Source organism: Pongo abelii, chromosome 13 (genome assembly GCF_028885655.2).
Source record: "Pongo abelii isolate AG06213 chromosome 13, NHGRI_mPonAbe1-v2.0_pri, whole genome shotgun sequence".
Classification (NCBI taxonomy): Eukaryota; Metazoa; Chordata; class Mammalia; order Primates; family Hominidae; genus Pongo; species Pongo abelii.
This window is the reverse complement of record NC_071998.2, coordinates 125094535-125105894: the sequence shown is the minus strand read 5'-3', so window position 1 is coordinate 125105894 and position 11360 is coordinate 125094535. Positions and strand designations below refer to the sequence as shown.

General features: G+C 54.5%; 1 protein-coding gene across 6 annotated transcripts in view; it reads left to right on the top strand.

Annotated features, from left to right (window-relative positions):
* Window positions 1–4925: 4925 nt before the first annotated feature.
* Window positions 4926–11360, top strand: part of SARDH (sarcosine dehydrogenase) — a 76190-nt gene continuing 69755 nt past the window's right edge. For 4 of the 6 annotated variants that reach the window (XM_054519373.2, XM_054519371.2, XM_054519374.2 and 1 more), the window contains exons 1-3: window positions 6536–6651; window positions 7416–7466; window positions 10654–11014. In XM_054519373.2, the coding sequence (XP_054375348.2) occupies window positions 10684–11014 (331 nt within the window). In that variant the 5' untranslated portion in view covers window positions 6536–6651; window positions 7416–7466; window positions 10654–10683. 6 annotated transcript variants of the gene reach the window in all.

Genomic DNA, 11360 nt, shown 5'->3' with positions numbered 1-11360 from the left:
CTGAAGGGAAAATAAATTACAATAATAGTAGAGGACTTCAACACTTCAAACAGTGGACAGATTATCCAGCTGGAAAATCAATAAGAAAACAGGAGACTTGAGCAACACTACAGACCAAATGGCCCTAACAGATAGATTCAGAACATTCCATCCAATGGCAGCAGAACACACATTCTTGTCAAGTGCACATGGAACATTCTCCAGGACAGATCATATGTTAGCTCACAAAACAAGTCTTAACACATTTAAGAAGATTGAAATCATATCAAGTATCGTTTCCAACCACAATGGTATAAAACTAGAAATCAATAACAGGAGGAAAAGTGGAAATTTTACACATGTGTGGAAATTTAACAACACACTCCTGAACAACCAATGAGTGGAATAAGATATCAAAAGGGAAATAAAATAACATCTTGAGGCAAATGAAAATGGAAATGCAACATACCAAACCTCATAGGATGCAGCAAAAGTGATTGTAGGTGGGAAGTTTTTAGTGATAAATGCCTACATTAAGAATGATCTCAAATAAACAACCTAACTTCACACCTCAAGGAACTATAAAATGAACAAATTAAGCCCAAAGTTGGTAGAAGGAAAGAAAGATCAGAGCAGAAATAAATGAAATACAGACTTAAGAAACAATAGACAGGATTGACAAAACTTAAGAGTTGAGTTTTTTTGAAAAGGTTAACAAAACCCACAAACCTTAGGCTAGACTAAAATAAAAAAAGGCTCAAATAAATAATAAAATTATAAATGAAAGAGGAAAGATTACAACTGATACCAAAGAAATAATAGACAACTATGCCAACAAATTGGATAAGCTAGAAATGAATAAATTGCTAGAAGCAGAGAGCCAACCAAGACTGAATCCCAAAAAAAAACTAGAAAATCGGCCAGGGCGTGGTGGCTCACGTCTGTAATCCTAGCACTTTGGGAGGCCAAGGCGGGTGGATCACCTGAGGTCAGGAGACCAGCCTGGCCAACATGGTGAAACCCCGTCTCTACAAAAATACAAAAATTAGCCGGGCATGGTGGTGCAGCCTGTAATCCCAGCTACTCAGGAGGCTGAGGAAGGAGAATCACTTGAATTCGGGAGGTGGAGGTTGCAGTGAGCTGAGATCGTGCCACTGCACTCCGGCCTGCATGACGGGAGCAAGACTCCACCTCAAACAAACAAACACACAAAAACAAAACAAACAAAAAACTAGAAAATCTGAACAGACCAATAATGAGTAAGGAGATTGAATCAGTGATCAAACACCTCCCAATAAAAAATAGCCCAGGATATCTGATGCCTTCGCTGGTGAATTCTGCCAAACATTTAAGAAAGAATTAATGCTGATTCTTCTCAAACTCTTCCAAAAAATTCAAGAGGAAGGAACACTTCCAAACTCATTTTATGAGGCCAGAATTACCCTGATACCAAAGCCAGACAAGGACATTACAAGAAAAGAAAATTATGGGCCAATATCCTTGATGAACAGAGATGCAAAAATCCTTACCAAAATATTAGCAAACCAAATTCAGCAGCACATTACAAAGATCATGCATCGTGATCAAGTGGATTTTATCCTTGGCGGAGGTGACTTCTTTGAGGTAACAGCCCCTCTGTTGGTGTGGTCTGGAAGAGAAGATAGGAGCCAGGCTGAGCCTAGGCTGTCAGTCCCAGCCAGTGTAAGATCAGCCCCCGTCTGCCTGCTAGTCCCCTTCTGAGCCTGGGTCCAGCTCCCCCAGGTTGTAATACTCCCGTGTGGCCACCAGGGGCGGTGTTTCCTGCCAAGGCTACTCTTCCAGGGCAGACAGCCTGAAGGTGACCAGTGACTTTCATCCGTGGTGGGCTGCTGCCCTCACCTGAGTATCTGTAAGGGCATTCAGATTCTGGGGCCCAAAGAGAGCACTGCACAGTCCTCCCACCCTCCGTTCTGTGCAAGACGCACAGTTCCCTGGCTGCCCAGCCAGCACCAGCATCTTCTTTGAAGGTTACTCTTGCTCCTGCAGCTGGATGGAGAGTCCTGGTCAGTGCTGGGAGTCCTGGTCAGTGCTAGAAGGGCAAAGCTCCCAGACGCCAGCGGGAAATGCAAAAGGGCAAAATGCAGGGTAAGAACTGTGGCCAGCTGGACTAAGAGTGACCCACCTAAGAGTGTCCAATGGGTTTTGGGCCCCATATGGCCAGCTTTTCAAGATTGAAGCTTGGAAATCTGGATTTTTACAGGAAGTTTCCAGGGCAACACATACAAAGACACAAGCACAGTATTGGTCATGCCAGGGGTCCCCTGCCCCTGGGCAGGCACATAAGAGCCCTGGAAGATTTGGCTGACCGGCTGAGGGGTCTAGGTGGTACTTGTGGGTCTCAGACCCTGGTGAGCCCAGGCTTCCAGCTTCTGCCCTCCCTCTTGCTTCTCTATCTTTCTCTCCAAATCCCCAGTGCAGACTGGGGCCCTACGCCAGGGCTGAGGTCAGCTCCCCACTGTGGGCAGGAAGTCCTTCTGAAGCTCCATGTCCTGTGTCCCCATCAGACGGTGTCAGTGCCTGCGGCCATGGACACAGTGCCCCGAGATGATTTCTTTTCTTTTTTTTTTGAGACCGAGTCTAGCTCTATTCTCAGGCTAGAGTGCAGTGTCGCAATCTCAGCTCACTGCAACCTCTGCCTTCTGGGTTCGTGCCATTCTCCTGCCTCAGCCTCCCAAGTAGCTGGGACTACAGGTGCGCACCACCACGCCTGGCTAATATTTTTTTTTAATTTTAGTAGAGACAGGGTTTCACCGTGTTAGCCAGGATGGTCTTAATCTCCTGACCTCATGATCCGCCTGCCTCGGCCTCCCATAGTGCTGGGATTACAGGCGTGAGCCACTGCGCCTGGCCGCGAGATGATTTTGAAGCACTCCTGGTACCTGCCTGGCACAGGCTCAGCTGCGGGGATCCACCATGTTTCCATGGATTCCACCGCGGATTCCATCCACCATGTTTCTTTCACTCACAAACAGTGTTAGGCCATGGAGTGGAGAGGGTGCTCCGGGGAATGAGGGTCTGCATTCCGGCCCTCAGGAGCCCCAGCCCACAACTGCCCCAGGCCACAACTGCCAGGTGGGGGTCACTTCAGCAGCTCATTCCTGGGAATGCCTGTGCCCAGATGGCTTCAGGCCTGGAGCCATTTCCACCTGCCCCTGTGCATCAGTGTCAGGCAGATGGGGGCAGCCACCTGCTTCTCAGGAAGGACCACCCTTACCCTGGGAGGGCATCTCTTCTACTTTGACAGAGGATAGAAGACATTCTGTCTTATGAAATCATGGGGATATTCAGTGGTAGTTTTCTTTTTGAGGTTCTTATTGAAAAAATAAAATCTTGGCAGTGTAAATTCAGCCCTTGAAAATTGTTCTGGAAATTTCCCTGGCCCATGAATCACCCGGGTCTGGCACCTGTTGGCTGTGTTCTCCCTCAGTTTTCCCATCTCCACAATGGGTAGCAGTTGTTGCTGTCTCATTTGACATGACACATGCAAAGCCTTTAGCACGCCGCCTGACTCCCAGGAGGCCCTCAGAGGTGACTGGGGCACTGCCTTCCTCCTGGTCATTGGTGATGTTGGCTATTATAGTTTGGGTTGGGGTGCTGTTGCTCATGTCCTCTTTCATAGGGCTGCACGCAGAGCTCAGTGGAGGAGCCTCCTCCCCCAGCGCCTCCGCTTCTTCCTCCCTGGACTTCTGCCCCATCAGAGGGCAGCCTTGCAGGCACCTCCCTCTGTCCTGGAAACCTGTCCAGCAAGTGGGGGTCAAGGGCTGGTGGGGGCCTGCAGAGAGGGCCAGCCTGAGCCAGAAGAAGAGTCTTGGGGTTGGCCCAGGTATGTCCAGGCCATGAGGGTAGAGGAACAAGTCCACCACAATCCCCACTGGAGCGGTGGCGGGGAGGCTGGGGAGGGCAGTGGAGCTGGAGGCAGCCCCTCACTCCTGAATGTTGAGTCAGCTGTGACTTTGATTTGCACCACAGTTTTCTTCAGAGTGCACTAAACATAGAGTCATACTCATTTTACGAGGCCAGCATTACCCTAATACTAAAGCCAGATAACATTACAAGAAAGAAAATTATAGACCAATATCCTTGATGAACATAGATGCAAAAATCCTCATCAAAATATTAGCAAACCAGCCGGGCGCAGTGGCTCACACCTGTAATCCTAACACTTTGGGAGGCCGAGGTGGGGGGATCAGGAGTCAGGAGTCAGGGGGATTGAGGTCAGGAGTTCAAAACCAGCTTGGCCATTCATGGTGAAACCCCATCTCTACTAAAAATACAAAAAATTAGCTGGGCATGGTGGTGCGCGCCTGTAATCCCAGCTACTTGGGAGGCTGAGGCAGGAGAATTGCTTGAACCGGGAAGGCGGAGGTTGCAGTGAGCTGAGATTGTGCCACCGCACTCCAGCCTGGGTGACAGAGCAAGACTCTGTCTAAAAAAAAAAAAATCAGCAAACCAAATTCAACAGCACATTAAAAAGATCATGTACCGTGATCAAGTGGAGGTGACTTCTTTGAGGTGGCAGCCCCTCTATTGGTGTGATCTAGAGCAGGACTGAAGGAAATTTACTCAGGGAAATTTATAAGGCTTCTGTGAAACTGACATGGCAGGGCTTTCAGCCTCCTGTTCCAAGATGGGAAAACTAAGTCTCAGCAAAGGGAGAGGTGATAAGACCAGCCTGAGATCATACAGGACCCTGTCTTGGCCTCCTTGTCCGGAGCCTGGCCCCTCCAGAGCTGTGACTACTAGTTCCCAGGGGGAGACAGCCTTTCTACCTCTCCCAGACCTGAGCTGGGTGCTAACAGGCCCTGCTGGATGAAAATCCTACGATGCTAACAGACAGCTAACAGGCCAGGACCGGCCCCCAGCCACCACCCCTTGTCCAAAGTGCAGGGTCATTGTGCTGCCCTCTTGGCTTGTAACAGTTTTGCAACAGTTGCCACTTGTCTTTGAGTGCAGGGACAGGAGAGGTGTGGGCTACCCAGCCACTGCCCTGGGGCTGTGGTGACTGCTGCGTTTCTCTCCCATGCACCTGCACGTCCAGGGCTCCTGGGAGAACTTGGGCCACACTCCTTCCTTGCCCTCTTGAGCTCATTCATCACCCTGTTGGGTGGGCACAGCCCTAGCTCAGGCCGCTGGGGAAGCCACACCATCCAAAGAGGAGGTCCTCTGCCCCGGGACCCCTACACCACCCCAGGTAAGCCTCAAACTGGTGGGGCCAGCTTTCCACTAGGCAGCCAGGGGCCTAGGCCAGTGAGCCCTTTGCCTTTGAGGCAGGGACTGAGAATAGTGTCAGCACGTGGTCAGGCCCAGAGCCCAGGCCCCCTCCTCTAAGAGGTCCTCCTGGATTCCCTGCTGGAAGGAAGCCAGCCTCATGGTGTCATGCCTCTCCCTGGATCTGTCTGCTTTGTGGACCCTGAGCCCCTTGAGGGCAGGGGCTAGGTGTTAGATGTCACTATAGGTTTCCCAGCAGTGCTTTGTATACATGAGGCGTTCAGTAAATGTAGAGGATAGACAAGCTGGCAACAAGACAGTCGGACATCCTCGGTGTGAATAAGAACGCAATGATTCGATTGGTATTAATTACAGCAGTTTACTATATGATCACTTCCGGTATTGGCAGCTGGCATCACTACAATATTAACAGACTGCCATTGAAATGCCCCGTCTTTGATCCAGCATGAGGAGGAGATCTTTACATCAGCACCTGTTCTGATTCTTTGGGCATCCAGAGGTGTATTCTTTCTGGGTTTCCTCCACACCCCTCCTCTGGGTGTCTACTTCTGTCTGGGAATGGGTAACTTGCCCCAGCCCAGAGTCAGGCTGCAGCGTCCGGTCTGCCTCCTCCACCAGCTTGCTGTGTGGCCCCCTCCCTGGGCACTGCTGTCCCCAACAGTCAATGGAGGCTGCAAGCCCTGCCCTGGGGCCTATGTGCTGTGCAGTAGAAGAACCAGTGGCTCGGGGCGTCTCCCCAAACACCAGAGGGGTCTGGGAGCTTGGGAAAGCAAGACGCAGACCAGGAGACCCTGTCCCTGGGAAACCCACCCAGGCCTTCTCACTCGCCTCTGAAAGCAGTGAGCATCCCATCCCTGGGGGTGAGCAAACTGGGGCATGTGCTGAGATGACCTCACCAAAGGAGCCTCCCTGCAATGGACGGGCCCCCGGCCCAAGCTGCTGCTGACCCCACCTTTGCTGCCCACCCTGCCTGTGCATAGCTCGTTTTGGGTGTGGGGAGCTCGGGCAGGCTCCAGCAGGCAGGGGTGCCTGGGTTCACTGCAGCAACCCTGAGGCCCCTGTTTCAGAGACGAGGAAATGAGGGTTGGAGCGGGAGGTTGACTTCCAGGTCGCCTACGGGTAATGGGGCATGGGGTTCACAACCCTGCTCTGCCGCCCTCAGAGGGAGCTGCCCACAGGGCTGGCCTAGAAGCCCCGACTAAGCTGGCCAAGAAGCCGCGGTGGTGGGTGGTACGCTCCGCCCAGATCCTGGGCGGCGACATGGGGCTGGCAGCGAGGGTAGGGGGCGGGGGAGGCCTGGAGTTCCGGCCAGGCCACTGCTTGGGAAGCAAGAAGGTGAAGGCACCTCTGCTGGGCCAAGCACTCTTAGGGCCGAGGGGCGCTGCAGCTGACAAGTACTTGGAGGTACACCCCCAGGGAGGGACAAGGCTGGGGCCTCCCCTATGTGGGCGGGGCTGGGCCTGGTCGGAGCTGGCTGGGATCTCCCTGTGCCTCTGGCTGCAGGCACCATCCAGCTGCCTGAGCAGGACCAGGGTTCACCATATGGGCAGCTGCCTCCCCGCCCCCCGCCGCTCCTCCCCACAACAGTCTGCCTTCCCCCACCAGGCGAAGGTGCCAGGCGCTCTCCTCACTTGACCCCCGCCACCCCCTGAGCCTGGGAAGAGGGGGCGTTCCTGGGTCCTCTGCTTTGCAGTGAGGTTAAGTTGTTGCTCAAAGTCCCAGTCCTGTGACAAAACCCCCACCCGTCTGTCTGATCCCAAGCCCAGGGCTGTCCTCAGCCCTCACTCCTGGGAAGCTGACTCAGGTATGGGACAGAGTTGGAGGGGGCAAGAGAGCGGGTTAATGTGGAGGCAGCTGTTTCCAGGGAGGTGGCAGGCAGGAGGGGCTCCGGGCTGTCCCCACTGGGGCCGCTGCCAGCCCCCAGCCCCCAGTCTGGCAGTCAGGAGAGCCCTGACTGACCAGGCAGGTGGTGAAGGGGCACGTGGTAGCCTCTGGCGCCAGCAGCTGTCACATTGGGCCCAGTCGGAAGGAGGAGGGAGGCTTCTGCCCAGAGCTGACCAGGTGTGCTGTGCCATGCGGCACTGTGGTGGGTGGTGGGGGGTGGGGTGGGGGTGTTCAGCCTTGGAGAGCCTTCCTCAGTGCCACTCAAGCTGGCTTTCCTCTGGTAGGGCACCGCTTCTGGGGGCTCCTGGAAGACTGTGGACCTTCAAGGACTGAAGGTATGTACAGATATGTGCAGGAGGCATGCCTCCTTGTCTGGGGCCACCTCTGCAGGCAGGAGGCAGGCGGGCTGACACACTGAGGGCTGAGAGGCTGAGGACAATCTCCAACACCTCCTCCCTCCCCTACGCCGCTGCAATCAGACTCCCTGCTCCCTCCCTTTGGATGGGGCCCTGGGGCAGGAGATGGGAGGCAGCCCTGACCAGCCTGAGAGCTGGGATCCCCCGCACATCCCCACTGTGCCTAGGACAGTGTTCTGCACCTCGTCAGGGCTTGGGCAGTGCCCACAGTTCAGGTGGGACAGGGTGTGGCAGGGGGTCCTGAGTCCCCCTGGGATGGTCAGAAGAGTGGGCAGGAGAGAGTCCCCGGCACGGCCACATGGAGGCCCTGTGACCCTGGTCACCTCAGTGAGCCTCTCCGTGTGTCAGACTCCCCCGCTGTGATGTAGAGACGTTATCATGTGTCTATAGCTGCTCAATGAGAGTGAACGAACGTGCATAGCTATGGTCCACTCTTGAAAAGGAGGCTGACTTTCTTAGCTAATTACATCAGTCATTCGTACTGACGTAGGTGGCACAGCACTTCACACCTTGGATCACAGCCACATCCCTTTCACTTTTCCTGCAGATCCCAGAAAAGGGCAGTGGAGGTCCACATCGGGCAGGACACCATCCCACCCCTGCATTGAGGGCTGTTGTGAGACCTCAGTTCTTAACTTCTTAAAGAATTTAGGCCAGGCACAGTGGCTCATGCCTGCAATCCCAGCACTTTGGGAGGCTGAGGCATGCAGATCACCTGAGGTCAGGAGTTCGAGACCAGCCTGGCCAACATGGTGAAACCCTGTCTCTACTAAAGATACAAAAATTAGCCAGGCATGGTGGCATGCACCTATAATCCCAGCTACTCGGGAGGCTGAGATGGGAGAATCGCTTGAACCCAGGAGACAGAGGTTGCAGTGAGCCGAGATCATGCCACTGCACTGCAGCCTGGATGACAGAGTAAGACTCTTTCTCAAAAAAAAAAAAGAAAAAAAGAAAAAAAGAATTTAAACATGAGACCCACAGCAAAAGAGCTGCAGCATAGAGCAATTTATTGCAAAGGAAAAAGAACATTTTGAAAGTTAGGTGCGGATGCACCCTGGGAGAGAGAGGATTCCGGCAGGGCGCTGCTCCTAAGGGTGAGGCAGCGTTGACGATTGCTGGAGAAACCCCCTTTCAGGGAGTCTTCCACAATTATTCATAAGCGGATGGAAAGAGAGGAAGAGAGGTTACTAGGCAGCATGTGATGGTGGGTCCTCTGGGTGCACATGCGGTAGCTGTACATGCTTGTTTATACGTCACATGTCTCATTCACATCTTTTTTTTTTTTTTTTTTTGAGACGGAGTTTCACTCTTGTTGCCCAGGCTGGAGTGCAATGGCACAATCTCAGCTCACTGCAACCTCCGCCTCTTGGGTTTAAGCAAGTCTCCTGTCTCAGCCTCCCGAGTAGCTGGAATTAAAGGCATGCACCACCACACCTGGCTAATGTTGTATTTTTAGTAGAGATGGGGTTTCTCCATGTTGGTCAGGCTGGTCTTGAACTGCTGACCTTAGGTGATCCGCCCGCCTTGGCCCCCCAAAGTGCTGGGATTACAGGCATGAGCCATGGAGCCCGGCCTCATTAGCATCTTAAAATCTCCACCCCGGGGGTGTGCTTTTTTACTATTAGAATGAGCAAAGGGTCAGTTTGAGGACAGGTAAAATCAATGTGCGCATGCCCTCTCCAGGGGAAAGGCCCTACTGCAGACAGCTTTGCTTGAACGAGCTCAGTTACAACGCAAACGTGGAGGCTGATTGTGTTGATTGCAGTCAGCACGGTTGCTGCGTTCCCCTGGACATGGTGACTCCTTTGACTGCCTGTCCTGCCTCGCCCGCACCCAAGGAGACATCCGTCTTCATCAGCGCCTTCTCTCCTGAGAAGGAGGGCTCCCTCTTGCATTCTCATTGTTATTGGATTTTTCTGACTGGAGAGATCTGGGAGAGCTTCCTGAAAGAGGAGAGAATTGGGGTAGATCAGCTGGGAAGGAGCAGAGGGGAGGAAGGCCTGTTAACCCAGCTTCTGAGCCCCTACTCTGCAATCCCAGGTGGCCCCAAGGGAGCAGAGCCGGGACAGCACATCCTTCATCAGCTTCCGCCTTAGTCCCACCGAGCTTTGGGGCTGATGAGGGGGCAATACCTCTTGTCTGGGTTTGGGAGGGGTCTGCCCAGGAGGAGGTGCTGGCTCCAGGCTTGGGGGTTGGGTGCCCCATCTCGAGGCTGCCTGCCGATACCCTGCGGCCACTGCTGTAGCATCCACGGTGCCTCTCCCTCCTCCTGGCTTTCTGTCTGGGAGTGCAAGTGACTCCATCCCTCAACACAACCCCCTCCCTGCCCTGCTGTGCCACCACCACCGCCTTCTCTGGGCACTCCTGCCTCCCAGGTCCCATCCCCACACCGCAGGACCTGGGGTCTGCCCCAGCACAGACCTGCGGGGCCCCAGGGCTGCTTGGCCCCTCAGGAGCATCTTGAGCTCTGAAAGGGCTCTCGAGGCTGGTGGGACGGCCCCCTCCCAGCCCCAGCCTCTCACTGTCTGTGATCTGGGGGTGAGTGTCCCTGAGACCGGAGCCCCTCCTTTCCAGCTATTGGTCCTCTGCCCTCAGTCCCCTCCCCATCCTCCCTGCCCGGCCTCATGGGGCAGCCCACTTTCCTCAGGTCTCACTTTGGATCTCTGCCAGCCACATCAACCACTCTTCTCTGCCCCCCCCTTGTGGCCCCGACCCCCACTTCTACCCAGAGCTTGGCACTGCCTGTCTTTCCGTGGGCTGGCAGAGACCTATCCTTACCAAGGTTGCCCCTGGGCACTGACAGAGCCCGCTGCATACCAGGCCCTTAATACATACCACAGAATGAATGAATGAATAAGTGAATGAATGAATGAATGAATGAGTGAGTGAATGAATGAGTGAATGAATGAATGAGTGAATGAATGAGTGAATGAATGAATGAATGAATGAGTGAATGAATGAATGAGTGAATGAATGAATGCCATGGGGAAGCGGCAGTGTTACCCTGGGAGGTAACACTATAGGGCCCTTATTCCCCTGGGTACTCAGCACAGCCCCCACCGTGTCCCATCTGCACCCCACCCAGCTCTGATTCTCTCCCCAGTTCCCTGCCGTGCTGAGGCCCGGAGCCCCCATGGCCTCACTGAGCCGAGCCCTACGTGTGGCTGCTGCCCACCCTCACCAAAGCCCTACCTGGGGCCTGGGGCCACGCAACCTGTCCAGCGCAGCTGGCCCCACAGCCAAGAAGAGTGTGCCGTATCAGCGGACCCTGAAGGAGGGACAAGGCACCTCGGTGGTGGCCCAAGGCCCAACCCGGCCCCTGCCCAGCACAGCCAACGTGGTGGTCATTGGTGGAGGCAGCTTGGGCTGCCAGACCCTGTACCACCTGGCCAAGCTGGGCATGAGTGGGGCGGTGCTGCTGGAGAGGGAGCGGCTGACCTCCGGGACCACCTGGCACACGGCAGGTAGGGACTGGGGTCCAGGCAGGGGCAGGGAAGGATAGGACATAGCGAGGGGCCACAGCCCCTTGCTAACTGGGACAGTTCTTGGTTCACAACCACCGGCCTGGGGAAGAGACCCTGGGGAAGGGTGCGTGGCCAATTGGCAGGCAGGCGGAGCTGGGGGCACCATGAATCTCTGAAGAGCTGCGGTGGGAGGAGGGAGCAGATGCTGCTTGTGTGGCCTGGAGAGTGAAGCTGGGGCCAGGGCTGGAAAGTCCAGGCAGCTGTCCAGAGGGCAGAAGCCCCTTTCCTGGATGGAGCCACCAGGATTGAGGGCATTCCAGGGAGTGGAGGAGGACGGACGGGGACC